General features: G+C 61.1%; 2 protein-coding genes across 5 annotated transcripts; one reads left to right on the top strand and one right to left on the bottom strand.

The window, feature by feature from the left end:
• Positions 1-380: 380 nt before the first annotated feature.
• B3GALT6 (beta-1,3-galactosyltransferase 6) lies at positions 381-2,327 on the bottom strand. The gene has a single exon (XM_055261946.2). It carries the CDS (start codon positions 2,280-2,282, stop codon positions 1,293-1,295), a length of 990 nt encoding a protein of 329 aa, XP_055117921.1. The 5' UTR covers positions 2,283-2,327; the 3' UTR covers positions 381-1,292.
• A 21-nt stretch (positions 2,328-2,348) lies between these two features.
• Positions 2,349-18,809, top strand: SDF4 (stromal cell derived factor 4). 4 transcript variants are annotated; one of them, XM_055261592.2, is made up of 7 exons: positions 2,349-2,689; positions 6,136-6,608; positions 11,176-11,312; positions 11,796-11,909; positions 16,747-16,905; positions 17,042-17,217; positions 18,025-18,809. In XM_055261592.2, exons 2-7 carry the CDS (start codon positions 6,283-6,285, stop codon positions 18,199-18,201), a joined length of 1,089 nt encoding a protein of 362 aa, XP_055117567.1. In that variant the 5' UTR covers positions 2,349-2,689; positions 6,136-6,282; the 3' UTR covers positions 18,202-18,809. The 4 variants fall into 4 exon arrangements, with proteins under 4 accessions (XP_055117567.1, XP_063488164.1, XP_055117568.1 ...); XM_055261593.2 differs by having other exon boundaries at positions 2,519-2,689; positions 17,844-18,809; XM_063632095.1 differs by lacking the exon at positions 2,349-2,689 and adding an exon at positions 2,784-3,284.
• Positions 18,810-19,227: the final 418 nt, after the last annotated feature.

A 19,227-nucleotide genomic window follows, 5' to 3' on the forward strand; every position in this document is an offset into this window, starting at 1 on the left:
CACAGGGTGGTCAGTCCTGGATTCAAGGTGGCCCATCAGAGCTCGAACTCATCTGCCTGACGTAGGGACACCTCCAGTCCCACCCCTACCTTTTGGAGGTGGGAGAACCACCAGGCAGGTCACTGACCCACTGCCCACAGATCACCACTCTCCCCTGCCCCTGTTCGTTCCTCCTGAGACCACTGCTGCCTTCAAACACAAGTAACCCAAACCTGCTCCCAAACCCATGGCGCAACTGACCCCGAGCCTAACCCAACCCTGACCCTGATGCTCGAGACTAGACCCCAGACTGGACCTGGCCCCAAAGTGGGACAAAAAAGACCACAGCAGGGACCACCCAGGTCCCCCAGACAGAAAACCCGCGTCAGACTCCAGGGGGCTCATGGTCACCCCTTGTCCTGGGGCAGCTTCATTTTACTTTGGCAAGGACCGCAGTGTTCACTTTCCTCATTAAATGAGGGGCTTCCAAGGATGTGTTAAGGTACGTGAGAGGTAGGCCTGGTGCCGGCTGGTCCTGTTTTCTTAAGGTGGAATTTGGGTAACCGCGTCAGCACTCCGGGGTTCGGATTCCTGGAACCTGGGGCGGAGTCTGAAATAAAGCAGCACCGGCCCTGTGTGGCGCGGACCCACGGGAAGCCTTGAAAGGAGTCTCTTCAGAAAGAAACAATGGGTTCAACGACGTGTACGCTGAAAAGATAATGGCCAGTTTTAAAGTTCTCCTGCGTTTAAACACGGGCAGCAGCGGGGTTGACGGTACAGGCACCAAGTTCTGACATAAAAGTCTTTCCTTAAATCATGTAAAAAAACCGAGACCTGCACATTGCCAACTTACACTCACATCGACACAAACTTACAATATTTATAAATAAGTCACAAGCAAACACTGAGTTACATTTACCACGAAGTCACTGGACAGAGACCAAAATCCCATGAAAGCGGACTGATGTGAAACCACGTCAGATCTGAGACGCATACATGAGAAACACCACTGATAACAGACACGTTAGATCGGAGCCCAGCCCCGTGAGCCGGTTGGGGACGGCATGGGGGTCAGGGTGCGGCTGGGCCCGGGTCAGGCTCGCTGAGGTCCAGGAACGGGCACCTCCACCTGGACACGGTGCGCTGCCCCGGCAACCCCCAGGGGTCTCCCAAACGCAGCCCGGGACGCAGCGACCACAGGCGTGGCCGCGGGACCGGGGGCCTTGGGGCCCGGGCGTGGTGCGCCCGCTTGGCACCTGCCCCAGGGCGCCGCCGGGTGAAGCGGGTGCCCCGGAGGGCTGGGCCGCGGCGGCTCAGGGGATGCCCTCCCTTCTCTGGCAGCACTGCGAGGGCGGCGCGGACCAGTCATACACGTAGGACAGGCGCAGCTGCACCTCGCGCTTGCACAGGCGGCCCTCGCGCGCCAGCGTCGCGTGCTTCTCCAGCATGTCCTCCAGGCTCTGCTTGTGCGTCACCAGGTACTGGTTGCTACAGCCGCGGGACCGGTACTCGGTGTCGAAGCGCGGGTCGTGCTCCCGCTGCACGTCCACCGGCGCCAGCCAGGCGCCCAGAGACACGTCCTCGCTGTGCCAGGCGCGCAGGTAGTCGCGGCTGAGGCGCAGGTAGTGCACCAGGTCGGCCGAGAGCACGTAGCCGCCGCCCAGCGCGTAGGGCAGGTAGTAGTCGCAGAGTTGCCAGGCGGCCTCGCGCCACCGCCCCCCCGGCTTGACGCGGCCGCGGCCCGAGAAGAAGCCCCAGTAGAGGCGGCGGCGGCGCGCGGGGTCGCGGGCGCGCAGCTCCGCCAGCAGCGCGTCCAGCCGCGCGAAGGAGTCGTCGTCCGCCTTGAGCACGAACTCGAAGGCCACGTGCTCATCCAGCCAGGCCAGCATGGCCAGCACCTTGGCCGTGAGGTTTTCGTAGGCGTCGCGCAGCGCGGGCAGCAGCAGCAGGTCCCCGTGCCGCGCCTGCTCCCGCTCCAGGGCGCGCTGCTCCTCGGCGCCCAGGCCGGCCGTGCCCACGGCGAAGCGCGCCCACACGTCGCCCGGGGCCCCGCGCCGCGCAAGCCACGTGCTGCGGATCACGCCGCGGCGCTCGGCGGCGCGGGGCGCGCTGGCCACCAGCACAGCCAGGAAGGCGGCGGCGCGCGCGGGCGCGGGGGGAGGGGGGCTGCGGCCCGACACCGCCCTGGGGCCCCCGGGCTCGGCCGCGCAGCGCGCCAGGTAGAGCAGCACCGCCCCGCACAGCGCTAGCGCGCCCAGGCCCAGCGCCGCCCGCCGCCGCCACGCGCGCCGCAGCAGCTTCATGGCGCCCGCGCCGGGCCGGCGGCCCAGCCTGGACGTGCGAGTGCGCAGGCGCCGCCGGCTCGGGGCGGTGCGCGTGCGCACGGCGCTCCCGGTAGCGCGCCGGAGCCTTCCGCAGACGCGGAGCCCGGGGGCGCTCGGAGGCCGGCGGCCAATCGGCGGCCGCGGCGGTGCCAGGAGCGGCCGTCACGTGGCCTCGGGAACCCTTCTCACTGGTCAGCCTCGGAGCGGCCCCGCGACCGCTTCCGCCCGGAGGAGAGATGGTGGCCCTGGCGTACCCTCAGTGAGGTCGCGGCAGTTCGCCTGCCCCCGCCCGCAAAAAAGATGGCAGTGGCCTGATCCGGGCCCGTTGGCGGCGTCGCGGGCGCTTTGCTCCAGTCCTCGGATCCCGGGCGCGGGGAGGCAGGCCGGTGAGTGAGGGGCCCGGGGCGGCCGCTGCAGGCCGCGGGGCCAAGTGTACGCCGGCCGGACGGCAAGGGCGAATCTGGAGGCCGCCGCCGCCGCCTCCCGCCCTGGGCTGGGGCATCGTCCCTCCGCTCGGCCTCGAGCCCTGGCTAGACTCCGCCGCCACCGGGGCCCCCGGGGCTCCCGGGGGCAGGGACGGGCCGACGACGCGGGCCTTCCCGGCCGCCGGCACGTCTGGTCTTCTATTGGCCAAAACCTACGAATGCCACCGCGAAACGGAGGCCAAAGGGGTCTCTTTGGACTCGCGTTTATCGGCGAGTCGACCTTGGACAAGCTGCCCCGCTTCCCTGCGCCTCCGCTTCCGCTTCTGAACCGCGTGGACCCTCATCCCCAGTTAGTAGGATTTGGAGATGTGAAGTCGGCTGCGTGGAGCCCTTGATGTCTGGCTCAGAGGCGGTGTTATGAACGCTGTTGAGCTTTTAGAATCTAACCTTGTGTGTTAACTGCGAGAAATAGCCTCGTTCCACCAGAGCTGAAGCCCAGGGATGGCAAAGAAATAGCGTCTCTGCCTAAGCTGTTTCCCACGTCCGTTTCGCAAGGGTGTGTTGACTCCTTGCTGGGAACTAACCTTCTAGGGGATGGCGAAGTCGAAACCCCATTCCGGTGGGACCGGCCCGCTCCGCTGTGCTGCGAGCCTCGCTTACCGTGATGAATAGATACTCTGAAGCCAGGAGAGGAAGCGCCACTTGATGGACTCCTGATATTTATAGCTATTTTTGGGTTTCTTTTTATTCCTCCTTTTTCGAGACAGGGTCTCATCTTTTTGTTTTTGTTTTTTGTTTTTTTTTTTTTTTTGAGACAGAGTCTCGCTCTGTTGCCCGGGCTGGAGTGCAGTGGCGCAATCTCGGCTCACTGCAAGCTCTGCCTCCCGGGTTCACGCCATTCTCCTGCCTCAGCCTCCGAGTAGCTGGGACTACAGGCGCCCGCCACCGCGCCCGGCTAATTTTTTTGTATTTTTTAGTAGAGACGGGGTTTCACCGTGGTCTCGATCTCCTGACCTCGTGATCCGCCCGCCTCGGCCTCCCAAAGTGCTGGGATTACAAGCGTGAGCCACCGCGCCCGGCCCTCATCTTTTTGTTTTTGTTTTTTAAAGAGACGCAGTCTCACTCTGTTGCCCAGACTGGTCTCACGATCCTCCTGCCTCAAGTAAACCGTGTAACTCATCAAGATAAGTAGAATCAAGAACTAGCTTTGTTTTCTCTAGGAGCAAAGTACAGTCTGTTTGCATACAGCGTGTGTTTTACGACTGTAGTTAGTGGAGTCAGCGCCAGGAGGAGGTGTCTTGGTTCTTACCCAGGACCCCTCCTGGTCAGGCGAGCTGGGATGACAGGAATAGAATTATGCCACCACTAGGGAAGGGAAAAGCCCTCAGCCATGTTCAGAAAATCAGGCCGGGTGCATGGCTCACTCCTGTAGTCCCAGCACTTTGGGAGGCCGAGGCAGGAGGATCACTTGAGGTCAGGAGTTGGAGACCAGCCTGGCCAACATGGCGAAACCCCATCTCTACTAAAAATACAGAAATTAGTGGAGCATGGAGGCGGGTTCCTGTAATCCCAGCTAAGTGGGAGGCCGAGGCAGGAGAATCACTTGAACCTGGGAGGTGGAGCTTGCAATGAGCCGAGACTGCACCACTGCACTCCAGCCTGGGCGACAGAGTGAGACTCTGTCTCAGAAAAAAAAAAAAAAATCAGACATGAGCCCTCACCCAGGGTTGTGCCCCTCTTGGTTTGTGGCAGAGACTGCACTGACTTCAGGGCCTCTCTCATGGCGGCCCCACTGGCATTTCTCGGTACCTGGAGGCAGCATTTCTCCGTTTAATATTACCCAGGGTAGCATTCGTTGAGCGCCTACTGTGTGCAGACAGAGTGGCAGGTGCCAGGACAGTGAAGCTGAGTAAGACGGCCACAGAACAGGAGTCTCAGTCCATGTGTGTTCAGGGAACAGCTGTGACATGGTGGGGCCTCAGCGGCACCCGAAAGGACCCGCAGGTGTTTGCCGGAGGGGCAGACTGTGAAAGGAGCAGGCTCGTGGGTGGGAGGACCCCGAGTTCCCTTTGGGATACGTGAGGCATGAGGCCCTGTGAGCCCCTGCTTCCCACCAGGACTGGCCACGCCTCGGATGCCAGGACAGACTTCTGGGCTCCCCGGCCTCGGCGTTAGCTCGCGAGTGTGGGCAAGGGCACATGTGTGTAATATGTGCACGCATGAGTGTGGATGTGTGTGTGCACATCTGTGTGTGGGAGTTGTGTGTTTGCTGGGACCAGGCCCTGATGCCCTCTGCACTTAGGGTTGGCTGTCTTCGCAAAGTCTGGTCAGTCGGAGGGAGCGGGGAGCCTCCTGTTTCTCAGTGAGAAGCTGAGGCCGGGGAGACCACATGACTTAGCCAAGGTCATAGATCTCAAGAATGTTCAAGTCAGGGTCTGGAGAGTGACCCTAACCGCACGGGTCAGTGGCATGATGCCAGGAGGGACAGAGCCGGGCCCCACAGGAAGGCTGTGCTGCAGGTGTTAGGCAATGGGGACAGCACCCTGGAGGTGCTGACAGCTCGAGAGAGAGCTGGAAAGACGGAGAGACAGGGCTGAAAATTCAGTGTCTGTATAAAAAAGACCAGGCACAGTGGCTCATGCCGGTAATCCCAGCACCTTGGGAGGCTGAGGCAAGAGGATCGCTTGAAGCCAGGAGTTTGAGACCAGCCTGGGCAAAACAGTGAGACCCGTCTCTACAAAAAATAAAATAAAAATAAATTAGCTGGGTGTGGCGGTGCGCGCCTGTGGTCGCAGCTGCTCTGGTGGCTGAGGTGAGAGCATCACCCAGCCCAGGAGTTTGTGGTCACGGTGAGCCGTGGTCGCCGCTGCACTCCAGCCTGGGTGACAGAGCAAGACCCTGGTTTTTTTTTTTTTTTTTTTTTTTGAGACAAAGTCTCGCTGTCGCCCAGGCTGGAGTGCAGTGGTGTGATCTCGGCTCGCTGCAGGCTCCGCCCCCCGGGGTTCACGCCATTCTCCTGCCTCAGCCTCCCGAGTAGCTGGGACTACAGGCGCCCGCCACCTTGCTCGGCTAATTTTTTGTATTTTTAGTAGAGACGGGGTTTCACTGTGTTAGCCAGGATGGTTTCGATCTCCTGACCTCCTGATCCGCCTGCCTCGGCCTCCCAAAGTGCTGGGATTACAGGCGTGAGCCACCGCGCCCGGCCGAGCAAGACCCTGTTTCTAAAAATAAAGAAAAAAACACCACGTGAGGTCCAGAGAAAGCAATGCCGCGTGTGATCTGGAGAAAACAGTGCCACATGTGGTCTGGATCCTGTGAATCGAGGATGTGTTTCATGTTGCAGGATAGACGTGCTTGGGGAAGTCTTTGCTGAGTCTTGCTAATGATGTGTCTGTGTCTCTCTGCAGACCGTGAGCTGCTTGTCCCCAGCCTGCGGCCGTCCTGGGGACACAGAGCCCTCCGTGGCGCCTGGGGCTTGGATTGGAGCCAGGACCTCACTTCCTCCTCTGCCCCTGCCCCTCCCAGCACCTGGCCCACACCCTGCAGCCCGCCCCATGGTCTGGCCCTGGGTGGCAATGGCGTCCAGGTGGGGTCCCCTCGTTGGCCTGGCTCCGTGCTGCCTCTGGCTCCTGGGGGCGGTCCTTCTGATGGACGCATCTGCACGGCCTGCCAACCACTCGTCCACCCGAGAGAGAGCAGCCAACAGGGAGGAGAATGAGATCCTGCCCCCAGACCACCTGAACGGGGTGAAGCTGGAGATGGATGGGCACCTCAATCGGGGCTTCCACCAGGAGGTTTTCCTAGGCAAGGACCTGGGTGGCTTTGATGAGGATGCGGAGCCGCGGCGGAGCCGGAGGAAGCTGATGGTTATCTTTTCCAAGTAGGTGCCGCCACGTGCCCAGACTAGGGGGCTGCCTGTGTGCGCTTGCCCGTGTGTTCCTGTCCTGGCTTTGCGTGGTGGGGGGCGCCGGGCCCTGTGTCAGGACTCGCTGGGCTGGGAAGGCGTGCCGGTGATCAGCGCCACTTCCAGCCTGCTGTGTTTGTGCCGAGGCCTGCGCTGGCAGCCTAGAGCCGCTCCTTGAATGCCCTTGGTCCACTAGGGGCTCAGAGGGCCACAGTGGGCCTGTGTGGCCGTCCCTAGGACAGCCTGGAGGAGGAGCCCACCTGGCACTGCAGTGGTCAGTGTCCTTCATGCTGAGGGGCAGACGCCGGCCACAGGCAGCCTCCGCAGGCTGCAGCACCAGTTGGATGAGGCCTGGCTGAGGAGTGAGGGGCCGCCACGGGCGGCTGGAGAGCTGGTACAGGGCGCTCTGGGCTCCTCCTGACGTGCCCTCTACCCTGTGTGTATGGAGTCCCTGTCACACACGGGCAGCATGTCACACGTGGGCTGGGGGTGTGTGGGGTTGGCTTGTTTTGCCGGCCTGATTGAGAGCAGAGCTGTGCTGTCAGTGGCCCATCCTTGGCGGTCACTGCCCCCGCCCTGCCGAGTCCCCGAGACCCTCTTGCTGCCTCTGTGCCTAGTGCCGAGCTTTCTCCCCCGACCCCATCCCTGAGTCTTGGGAACCTGGTGTAAGCGGTCCAAGATGGGTCAACCTGACCACTCACCCACAAGGAGCCAGGTCCTGCACGGGCGCCTTACTCCTTATGGCATGGCTGGGGTGTCCTGCAGTGTGGCCCTGGAACCCACTTGCACTCAGCGCTGGCCTCACCCCTGGAGGCAGAGCAGGGTCAGGACGTGCCTGTGAGTCCTCCAGGCCGGCTGGGGTGCCGGGCAGGGAGCCAGGGTGCAGGTGAGAGAACACCCTGGGTCTCCTGGGACCTGCAGGACCAGGGCACAAGGAGGCAGCCCCTGCTACAGGACCTGGCCACAAGCTCACCGTCCCGCAGGGCCTGGCCACGAGCTCGCCTTCCCGCAGGGCCTGGTGCTCCAGGCCAGTGCAGAGGGGCAGGTGGCAGAGCTGGTGAGCAAGGGGGTTGGGCAGGGCTGGGGCCCTGGGGTGCAGGTGCAGGTAGGAAAGGTGTGAGGACTGGCCTGGCTGTGCCAGGGCACTTGGGCCAAGGGCCAGGCAGGAGGGCCCTGAGGATCCAGGCTTTTGGGTGGAGCACAGGTGAGCTGGTGGGACGGAGGCAGGTGCCAGCGGGAGGACGTGGGCGCCAGGTGTGGCGTCCCCTTGCACCTCTCCCCAGATGGCACGGTTCAGGGGTCCTTGGCGGGCTGAGTTCACTTGGTGGTGACCTGACCGACCCACGAAGAGGTGGCTGGTGCTCCCTGGGGCCTGTCGGGTTCACCACCCCTGAGCTCACGAAGGCCTGGCTTGCGGTGTCACAGGGGGAGGGTCCCCCGCCCCCCTCGGCCGGTGCTGGGGGTGGGCTGCACGCCTGGGCGAGGGGAGTTGAGGCTTCTGCTCAGTGCGTCTCAAGCCGGAGTGAGGTTTCTTTTTGGTGCCTGTAACGAAACCCCAAGCCGTCTCGTTTGAGGAGGTGGGCGCAGGGAGTGGGAAGTAGCAGCAGGTCTCTGGGTCTCCCTGACACCTGTGCCGAGCAGCGACAGCGGCCGCCGTGGGTGTTTAGACTTCCCTTCCCAGCACGAGGGCCCCTTCTCGCCCTCCTCCTGCTCAGGGCCCTATCCCTCCAGGACCCACGTTCACTCCACTGTCCTGTCTCCTCTGTCTCCTCTGGGCTGGGACGGCATCTCAGACCCTCCTGTTTTTGTGAGGACGTAACAGTTCTGAGGAGGGCTGGGCAGGAGGTTTTAGGATATCCCTCAGTTTGGGCCTGTGGGATGTGTTTCCTCCTGACTGTACAGGGTTGAGGGTTTTTGGAAAGAGCACCCAGAGGGGAGGTGCCTTGTCCTAGTGGCTTTTGAGCTTCACTTTCCTTCCACTTCCTAGCACCATGAGATGCTCCAGGCTTTCCTTCCTGCTTCCTGGCACTGTGAGATGCTCTGGGCTCGCCTCCGTGCCACCTGCCCCAGCGCAATAGCTGCCACCTTTCCAGGGAGCCCTGGCTCCTGTGGCTGGAGCTGGAAGCCAAGGTCTGGGCACTGGGGATCTTGCTCTTGTTCTCTCAGGAGCCAGAGCTTGATAACATGCGTGTGCACCAGCCCAGTCACGTCTGTGTTCTGCCAGCCATGTTCACGTGTGTGTGCTGTGTACACACGGGCACTGGCCTGTGCACTTGTGTGTGTGCGTGCCAGCTCCATGTGCACACACTGCCCTGCAGCCGTGTCTTCAGGCACCTGAATTTGGATGAGTGACTCCTCGCCAACATCTTGACTGGAATCCTGTGCCATGTGGTTTCTTTCCACCTTTTTGCTCTGCCTCGTGTGTGGCTGTGTCTGTGGTGCGTGTGGTGCATGTGGAGTGTGTGGAGCGTGTGGTGCGTGTGGCGTGTGTGGTGCGTGTGGAGTGTGTGGAGCGTGTGGCGCGTGTGGAGCGTGTGGTGCGTGTGGTGTGTGTGGAACGTGTGGCCTGTGTTTGTGGTATGTGTGGAGTGTGTGGCCTGTGTCTGTGGCACGTGTGGAGTGTGTGGAGAGTGTGGCCCGTGTCTGTGGCACGTGTGGAGTGTGTGGCCCGTGTCTGTGGCACGCATGGAGCGTGTGGAGCATGTGGCCTGTGTCTGTGGCGCGTGTGGAGCATGTGGCCTGTGTCTGTGGTGCGTGTGGAGTGTGTGGCATGTGTGGTGTGTGTGGCCCGTATCTGTGGCACGTTTGGAGTGTGTGGAGCGTGTGGCCCATGTCTGTGGTGTGTGTGGAGTGTGGCCGGAGCAGTCGAGGATGCTGCTGTCCACATGAGTCCCCCCAGGTGCCCCATCTGCCACGTGGCCACCCGGGCGGCCCGCTCCCCAGCCAGTGTGTTTTGGGGACTGTGGAGCTGAGGGTGCCTCCCAGGCCCGTCCACCTCTGGGCTGCCGCGGCTGCTGAGGGAGGGGCGCGTGTGAGCGGCAGCCTGGTCTTCTGTGAGGATCTCTGCTCAGTGCCTCTGAGCCATGCCTGCAGTGTGTGCACCGTCGAAGCTGGCCTGGCCCAGGTCCCAGAGGCCGCACCTGCCTGACGAGGGCCTGCTTGCCACCTCATAACGTGGCCGCGGCTGCCCCTGAGCGGAGCATAGAGGCAAGCGGCCAGGGCACCCTACTCTCGGGGATGCCTCCGGCAAATGCACCAGCCGGGGTCTCGAGACCTCGCACCTCCAGAAGCCCTGCCTCCCAGCGCTGTTGCCCTGGGGGTTAAGTTTCTAACAGGTGAGCTTGGGACACAGGCAGCTGCAGCAGGGGTAGGAGCTTGTGGCTTCCATGAAGACATGATGGTGAAGCTGAGCTCTGAAGCTGGGACAGGAGTGACCTGTCCTGGGGCCTGTGGCCTCCTGACCTGGCCTGCGCTGGCCCCGTGTCCCCGGTCTGTGTCCCTATCCGCCAAGTCTGTGGTCTCTTCCATCCTTGGACACAATGTTAAGTCCCCACACGGTCTTCTTCCTAAATCTTACAACTTTACATTTATATGAAGGGTTTTGTTTTGTCTTGTTTTGAGTCAGGGTCTCGCTGTGCCGCCCAGGCTGGAGTGCAGTGGTATGATCACAGTTCACTGCAACCTCCACGTTCCGGGTTCAGACAGTCCTCCCACCTCAGCCTCTTGAGTAGCTGAGACCACAGGTGCACGCCACCACACCTGGCGAGTTTTCGTAATTGTTTTTTGTAGAGGTAGGGTCTCCCTATGTTGCCCAGGCTGGTCTTGAAGTCCTGGGCTCAAGTGATCCACCTGTCTTAGCCTCCCAACATGCTGGGATTATAGGTGTGGCCACTGCGTCCTGCCTATATGAAGGTTTTTGTGTAGCCATACCTGAAGCATCTAAAATAAAACATGGGCCAGGCCCGGTGGCCACACCTGTAATCCTAGCACGTTGGGAGGCTGAGGTGGGTGGATCATTTGAGGTCAGGAGTTTGAGACTAGCCTGGCCAACATGGTGAAACCCTATTTCTATTAAAAATACAAAAATTAGCCAGGCGTGGTGGTGCGCCCCAGGCTGAGGCAGGAGAATCACTTGAACCTGGGAGGCGGAGGTTGCAGTGAGCCAAGATTGCGCCATTGCACTCCAGCCTGGGTGACAGAGCGAAACTCTGTCTCAAAAAATAAAATAAAACGTGAAGAGTGTGACTTTTGGAAGCTGTGGTTGGAGAGTGGGGTCTGGTGGTGATTCTGCGTGACAGAGCGGGAGGGTCCATGTGTCTCCCTGGGGAGGGGACTGTGGCATCCACCTTCCCCAGTGTCTCTCGCATGGCCCTGCGCCCCACAAGCCCCACGTCCCGGACGTTTCTTGCGTCGCCTGGTGGAGCCTGTCGCTGTTGGTGGCAGGTTCACGCTGCCATGGAGTCCTGGGCCAGCAGCGTCATCTGGCTGTTCCGGGTCCTGGGGGCCCAGTCTGACGGCCGCCCGCCCATTTGCTGTCTTGCAGGGTGGATGTGAACACTGACCGGAAGATCAGTGCCAAGGAGATGCAGCGCTGGATCATGGAGAAGACAGCCGAGCACTTCCAGGAGGCCATGGAGGAGAGCAAGACACACTTCCGCGCCGTGGACCCTGACGGGGACGGTACTGTGGCCGGGCCAGGGCGGGGCGGGGCAGGGGGGCGGTGGGTGGGGCAGGCAGGGCCATGGGCCTTGCCTGGTTCCTAGAGGGCAAACAGGCCCAGTCTGAGGGACGGGTGGTGGGGAAGCGTCAGCTGGAGACCCTGAGGTGTGGTGGGGTGCATGGAAGCTGGGTTCATGATGCCAGAATCTTGGTGACAAAGGCATGCGTGCCAAGCACTGGGCGTGGCCCATGAAGGGCTCCTCTTAGGACTTTGGGGCCTTCACCTGGCGGTGGCTGTGCCTCTTGGTGGCCCCAAGGCACAGACATTGCCAGCTGGCCTCACAGGTGAGGAAACAGGTGTGGGGTGCTGGCCAAGACCCTGGGTCTCCAGACACTGGCATCCTGCCACCTCCAGCCTGGGCAGCAGAGCAAGACCCCATCTCAGTTGAGAAAGAAGTTCAGCTCAGTATCAGACGTCCTGACAGGTGTGACCTTCTCTTCCAGGCCACGTGTCATGGGACGAGTATAAGGTGAAGTTTTTGACGAGTAAAGGCCATAGCGAGAAGGAGGTTGCCGACGCCATCAGGCTCAACGAGGAACTCAAAGTGGACGAGGAAAGTGAGTGCTCGGCCAGGCTCCTGCCACCAGTCTCAGGCATCCCGTGTGTGCGTGTGTGTGTTGTGTGTACATGAGTGCACCGTGCGTGTGCTCGTGAGTACATGTGGTGTGTGTGCGTGTCGTGTATGTGTGCTGTGCGTGTGCTTGTGAGTACATGTGGGTGTGTGTGTGTGCGTGTCATGTGTACGAGTACACTGTGCGTGTGCTTGTGAGTACATCCAGGTAGCCGTTCGTGTGTGCTCCAGTACATGCAGGTGAGTGCGCCCCCACGGCCATTGTATGCGCACATGCACACGTGTTCATCCTAACTGTATAGCCCAACCTGGGTGGTGGTGGCTGTCAGGTGGGAAGTGGGTGAAGCCATTGCCGACCTAGGCGCTGCCCAGGAGTCCGGTGGGGAGTGTGTGAGCTGTGCATGGGCGGCTCTCAGCTCTGCTGGTCACGGCACTTTCACAGCCGTTATTCAGTTAGGTCCTGCAGAGAATCTGAGGCTGTGAGTCTGGGGTGGGGCCTGCCCCATACTCCGAAGGCCACATGAGGCAGAGTTTCCCAGGGAGAGGGCACGGCCTGTGCCTGAGGGCCTGGCCCTGGGGTCTGGGTCTGCTGGAAACATCTGTGTGGCCATCAGGTGGTCACCAGAGAGTGGTCAGGTCCCAGGGAGAGGCTCTTCCTTGGGTCTGGGGTGTGGCCGTTGGCTGGCAGGGCAGCCTCAGCCCTGGGCGGGTCCAAGCTGGTGCTTCTGCGTGAAGAGGGTGGGGCCGGGTGGGGCCTGGCACCCGGGCTAAGGCCAGGCGAGGGGAGAGCTGGGCCACCCTGCACAGGGCCAGGTCTGGGAGAGCCGTCCGGGCAGAAGCCCCTGCTGGCCCAGTTGTGAGGCACAGCTGAGCAGGTACCGTGGCGTTGCTGCCACCCTGGGGCTCTGTGTGCCATTCCTGGTCGTGCCCGTCGTCTGGTTTGGGGCTTTGAGGAGAATGTGCGGACACGCCTGTTCCATCACTGCTCGGCTTCCTGGGGTGGTGTCTCCGCTGCCCTGCAGGGCGCCCGTGTGGCCCACAGGGCCGGTCACGTGACACGGGGCCGCTCCTGGCAGGCTGGGCGTATCTTACACCTTTATTTTTTGTGCCTGTTCAACTTATTAGTAACACACATTTCTTCACCAGAGTCTCAAGGCAAACCACCTCTTAACTTCTTTATTTTTTCATGAGACGGTCTCACTCTGCTGCCCAGCCTGCAGTGCAGTGGTGCAATCTCGGCTCCCTGCAGCCGTACCTTCCAGGGCTCAGGCGATCCTCCTACCTCAGCCTCCCAGGTAGCTGGGACCACAGGCGCCATCACCACATCCTGACTAATTTTTGTAGTTTTTGTACGGATAGATTTGCTATGTTGGCCAGGTTGGTCTCAAACTCTTAGACTCAAGTGATCCGCCCACCACAGCCTCCCAAAGTGCTGGGATTATAGGCATGAGCCACTGCACCTAGTCTTAACCTCTTTTTTTAATTTTTAATTTTTTTTTTTTTTTTTTGAGATGGAGTCTCGCTCTGTCGCCCAGGCTGGAGTGCAGTGGCGCAATCTCGGCTCACTGCAAGCTCCGCCTCCCGGGTTCACGCCATTCTCCTGCCTCAGCCTCTCCGAGTAGCTGGGACTACAGGCGCCCGCCACCACGCCCGGCTAGTTTTTTTGTATTTTTAGTAGAGACGCGGTTTCACGTGGTCTCGATCTCCTGACCTCGTGATCCGCCCGCCTCGGCCTCCCAAAGTTCCGGGATTACAAGTGTGAGCCACCACGCCCAGCCAATTTAATTTTTAATTTTTAATTGTTTAAGAGTGAGGGTCTCACTGTTGCCTAGGCTGGAGTGCAGTGGTGCGATCTCAGCTCACCTGTAGCCTCCAATCCTGGGCTCAATCTATCCTCCTTGGAGGATAAAAAAAATAAAGGTGGCTGGGCACGGTGGCTCACGCCTGTAATCCCAGCACTTTGGGAGGCTGAGGCGGGTGGATCACAAGGTCAGGAGATCGAGACCACCCTAGCTAACATGGTGAAACCCCATCTCTACTAAAAATAGAAAAAAATTAGCTGGGCATGGTGGTGGGCACCTGTAGTCCCAGCTACTTGGGAGGCTGAGGCAGGAGAATGGCGTGAACCTGGGAGGCGGAGGTTGCAGTGAGCCGAGACTGCGCCACTGCACTCCAGCCTGGGCGATAGAGTGAGACTCCAACTCAAAATAATAATAATAATAATAAGGTGTAAGATACGTTCCTGCCGGCAACGGCCCATATCATGTGACCAGCCCCTATGGGGGGCGGCCTCCTGAGTAACTGGGACTACCAGTGTGTGCCACCACGCCCAGCTGATTCAAAAATATATATTTTGTAGACACAAGGTCTCCCCATGTTGCCTAGGTAGGTCTCAAACTCTTGGGATTTCAGAGGGTTCAAGTGACCTGCTCGGCCTCCCCCTGTCCTGGGGTTGCAGACGCGAGTGACCCGCCCTCCTTGGCCTCTCCCCATCCTGGGGTTGCAGGCATGAGCCCCTGTGCCTGGCCTTGACCTTCTAGGATGATGTGGAGACTTTTGAGCCTGTTGACTCTGCCTTCCCTTTTCCCAGTTCAAATACTCTTATCTGGAGTTTGGTCCTGTCCGTCCTAAATCCTACAAATTGGACATTAAAAAAACTAAAAATAAGAGGATCTCCCTGTGTTGCCCAGGCTGGTCTCGAACTCCTGGGCTAAAGGGATCTGCCTGCCGCAGCCTCCCAGCGTGCCGGGATTACAGGCACAAGCCCCAGTGCCCGGCCAAATTGGACACTATTCTTTCCTTTCCAAATGAGTGGTTTACATTTTCCTCACCCCACACGGTTTGTGCCTCCACCCCAGGTCCCGCATTCCCGCCGTCCTGACGGCGCCTTTAACCTTCGTCCCATTGGTCCAGCCTGTTGGCGATGTGCTGGGGCAGGAGGCCCTTGCCTGTGCCCGCGCCCCGACTCCAACTGTGTCTGTCTCCTTGGTGCCACTGTATTTGGGTCTTTTCTGCCCAGGACATGTCCCACCTGGACCTAGAGCTCTGTGACATTTTGTGAAGCCTCTGTCTACCTTTAGGGCTCAGCACAGGTGTGTTTAGTCACTCTGCGTTTTGGGGGTCCCCATGCCTGCTGAGGTGCTGTTCCCTGCCCAACCGTGTCCGATCCGCCTTGGCCTGCCCGACCTCAGGCTGCCTACGACCCCACGACCCCTTCGGGTATTTGGTTTCTGGCTTAGGAAGAGCAGCTGCCGGGTCCTGGAGGGAGGGCCTGGGAAGCGCTGGCAGGCGTCGCTCCTGCGACCTCCGACCCCTCCCTGCATGGCTCCTGTGAGGGCCACCGCGTGAGTCCTGGGGCTGCTGTCCTCGAGCCGCAGACCTGATTCTGGGAACTGCGGTGAAGGCGTGGCAGGCGAGCATCACTCCCTTCCCCCGCCTCCGTTGCTGCCTCTCTCTGGGTCTGCGTCCTCTTCTCACAGGGACAGCAGTTGTTGACCCTCCCTGATCCAGGAGGGTCTCTCCTCCAGATCCTTCACTAACAGCAGAGACCTGGCTAGTGGGGAAGGGACTGGGACTCAAGGCTTCACCACCACCCTGAGGCTGGTGCTGGGGCTGGGCGGCGGCTGTGAGAATTCTGTGCTGGAGAAAGCATCTCTTGGCCGGCCTGTCTGGGGCGTCTGTGCCTCTCCTGGGTGGGTCTCAGTTTGGCCCCTTCCGTCCATCCCAGGAGCTGCGGTGGAGCAGACAGGGAGGGGTGCCCCAGGACCCACAGCCCTGTCACTGCTGTCTTCCTTTAAGTGAACCGGTTGTGTAGATGGAGGTTGTTCAGAAAGGGGTAAGATGGGACGGCAACTGGGCCTCATCCTCCCGCAGTGACCGCGACCCAGAGGCTGCTGGGCTTGTGGCAGGAGCTCCCGCCAGGGCAGAGTTGAGCCTCACGTGCAGGGGGCTGAGCATGGGCCTCAACACTGGACTTGGCCACTGACCGCAGTGAGCCCCAGGACGGGGCAGGAGGTGGTGTTTCTGCCCTGGAGACCGAGGGTGGCATGGGTCCCTTGAGATGTGTGGGGACCTCGGGGTGAGGGCCCGTCGGGGCCGGGTGGGCACGGCAGGAGAGCGGGGGCCACACACCCAGAGGCAGTGCCGTGTCCCGGCCGGGAGGGTTCCTGGGAAGCTGTGCTCAGCCCCAGTCTCAGTCATTTCTAGAAACTGTGTTTTCCTCCCTGTGACGTCACACGTGAAGGAAACGGAAAAGGGCAGTGAGTCCTTTGCCCCGCGGTGCCGTGCGCACGTCAGCCTTCAGGGTGATTCCGCTCTTCCAGAGGAGCAGATGCAGGTGTGGGGGTGGGGCCCGGGCTCATCCTGAGGGGTCCTAGGCATGAGGGGGTCTGAGCTGTGTCCTGGGGGGGTCTGGGCCATGGGGAGGTTCTGGATCATGTCTTGAGGGGTCTGGGCTGTGTGGGGGGTCCAGGCCGTGTCCTGGGGATCTGGGCTCTGTCTGTGGGGAGTCAGGGCCATACAGGTAGTGGGGGGCCTGGGGCTGGGGGGTCCAGGCTATCTTGTGGAGTCTGGGCTGTGTGGGGGGTCCAAGCTATGCCTTTGGGGATCAGGCCTGTGGGAGGCTCTGGGTTATGTCTTGGCAGGGGTCCAGGCTGTGTCTTGGGGGCTGGGCCATGTTCTGGGGACGTGTGAATCCTGGAGGGTGAGGCTCCGGTCTCGTGGGTGGCTGTATCCCTCGAGTTCAGGCAGCACCTCTCGGAACTTTCTGGATTTGCGTGCCGGCGTCTGTCTGCCTCGATGCCCACAGGCTGCGCCCCTCTCAGCACAGGAAGTCCTGGAGAACCTGAAGGACCGCTGGTACCAGGCGGACAGCCCCCCGGCGGACCTGCTGCTGACGGAGGAGGAGTTCCTGTCGTTCCTCCACCCTGAGCACAGCCGGGGAATGCTCAGGTTCATGGTGAAGGAGATCGTCCGGGACCTGGGTGAGGCTGGGTCCAGCCTGGCCAGCACCCCAGGGCCCGGGGACCAACTGGCAGGGGCCGGGCATCGCCGGGAGGTCGGGGCAGGTCCTGCGGGAGCCCCAGCCTGGGTGTGGGCTGACCCATTCCCATCTCACAGACCAGGACGGTGACAAGCAGCTCTCTCTGCCCGAGTTCATCTCCCTGCCCGTGGGCACCGTGGAGAACCAGCAGGGCCAGGACGTTGACGATAACTGGGTGAAAGACAGAAAAAAGGAGTTTGAAGAGCTCATTGACTCCAACCACGACGGCATCGTGACCGCAGAGGAGCTGGAGGTGAGCCCTGGCGCAGCCGTGTCCCGGAGCCGGCTCTGTGAGGCGCTGTGCGGGGAGGGGCTGGTGGATCTGGGCCTGAGACTCCGCCTGGGCTGGTCTCTGGGGCGTTTGCTCAGCGGCGTCCACCAGGCTGCATGGCCATTGTTGGCATTTAGGTTCAAACGGATCAGAGGCAGGCGAGCCGGGCCAGGCTCCATCCTCAGCCCCTTGCGGGAGGCGTCAGGGTTCTCACAGCCCCTTTTCAACGGGACCACGAGGGGAAGCTCATGCTGGGCCCAGCTTGGAGGCAGGTCCAAGGCCCAGCAGGTACAGGTGGGCGGGACGGCCTGTGCCACATGTCTGGAATTTACCACCTTTCTCTGAAGCGTTTCCACTGGTATCATGTGTAGGCTTGTTTTTCTCCCACTGCTGAGTGAGTCATCTTGTTTTTATGTAGAATCCTCTGATTCCTGGCGACAGCCAGTGGGCCCGGCCCAGGTTAGGGATCCTTCAGAACTGGGGCCCAGGCCTGTGTAGCCCCTGTGCCCCGTTACCCCTGCCGGCCAGGGCAGGCCTTCCAGGGCCCCCGGCTTCTCCTTGCCCTGTGCTCTTTTCATTTGCGCCGCCTCCCTTCGGGAACCTTCCAGAACGTGCCTACACTCCCGCTGCAGCCAACAGGCACCTTAAATAAAGAGCCACTTCGTGTGGATGGCCACCGAGCTCGGGCCCAGCTGCTCCTCCCCTGAGCGGAGCCTGGATGGCCTCCCGGGCGGGCCGGCACTGAGAGGGGGAAAGGCGGACACTGACCTGTGCCCCGCTCGCCTGCAGAGCTACATGGACCCCATGAACGAGTACAACGCCCTGAACGAGGCCAAGCAGATGATCGCTGTCGCCGACGAGAACCAGAACCACCACCTGGAGCCCGAGGAGGTGCTAAAGTACAGCGAGTTCTTCACGGGCAGCAAGCTGGTGGACTACGCACGCAGCGTGCACGAGGAGTTTTGAGCGCCCGGCAGCGCCCCGAGCCGCCCCCCACGCACCACCAGGGCGGCCCCGCGGGTGACTCCGGGCTCCATGGCTGTCCCGGACCCCACCTTCTCCCTGCCGCCCGCCACCATTCGGCCAACCTACCGCGGCTGCCCCAGTTGATGAGCGGCGCGTCCCCTCTGCAGCGCGCACCCCGGCGAGGCTTCGGCTGTGATGCGGCCGGGGCGCGGTGCTGGGCTGTGGCTCCGCGGCGCCGCCTCCTCCCTGGTCCCTCGAAATCGCTGCATCTCACTTCTGAGAACGAAATCTCGTTTCAGTCGCTCTGCTGAAGGCGCTGACAGCATCGCAGCTGGAACCTCTGGGCCTGGCCCCTCCCAGGGCCGCCGCTCCGTGGGAAATAACAGCTCCTCCATTTCCTTGAAAACTGAACGATTATTAAAAATAGATTAAACTTCGCTGGAAATGAGTAGCCAGGAAGTTCAGGGGAGGGTGTCGGGTCCTTCCCGGGCCTGGCATGTCGGAGCCACCCAGGTCCCGCAGCTGCCGCCGAGAAAATGCAAATATTTGTTGTGACAAGAATCACATTAATTTACTTTAAATATAGTTGCCTTTTTTGGTCAGCTTCATTCTTTGGGTGTGAAACAAAACACAACACCAGCGTGCTACATTTGTGGTTACAGTTTCCACTGGAGCGCTGGAGGCTGGTGCTGGGTCACGTGGAGGGTTGGAGGTCATGGCCAGTTCGAGGTGATTCTCCTGGCAGGTGGCAATGGGCAGGGGCTCTGGGAGGACGGAGGGCAGTGCTGCGTTTGTGAGTAGGGGTCCAGGCAGCAGCAGACGTGTCCATTGAGTTTGCGGTTTGGACATTTAAGGCAGGAGCCAGAGCCGCCTGGGGGAGTTTTGGGTGGAGGATGGCAAGGTCTTTGGGTGCAGTGGGGCAGGCCTAGCCCCAGGTGGGGCAGAGAATGGGGTGTGTTAGGACGGCTAGTGGGGGTCCCGCCCTGGCGTGTGGGGGCCCAGGCTGTGTCCTGGCTCTCCCGGTGG

Source organism: Symphalangus syndactylus, chromosome 22 (assembly GCF_028878055.3).
Source record: "Symphalangus syndactylus isolate Jambi chromosome 22, NHGRI_mSymSyn1-v2.1_pri, whole genome shotgun sequence".
NCBI classification, from domain to species: domain Eukaryota; kingdom Metazoa; phylum Chordata; class Mammalia; order Primates; family Hylobatidae; genus Symphalangus; species Symphalangus syndactylus.

Bases quoted from the DNA above. Each gene is read 5' to 3' on its own strand.
- SDF4 (XM_063632094.1), top strand. From the start codon at position 6,283: ATGGTCTGGCCCTGGGTGGCAATGGCGTCCAGGTGGGGTCCCCTCGTT. The intron at 11,313-11,795 runs GTACTGTGGCCG...CTTCTCTTCCAG, and splicing joins CGTGGACCCTGACGGGGACG to GCCACGTGTCATGGGACGAG. The intron at 16,906-17,041 runs GTGAGGCTGGGT...CCCATCTCACAG, and splicing joins GGAGATCGTCCGGGACCTGG to ACCAGGACGGTGACAAGCAG.
- B3GALT6 (XM_055261946.2), bottom strand. From the start codon at position 2,282: ATGAAGCTGCTGCGGCGCGCGTGGCGGCGGCGGGCGGCGCTGGGCCTG.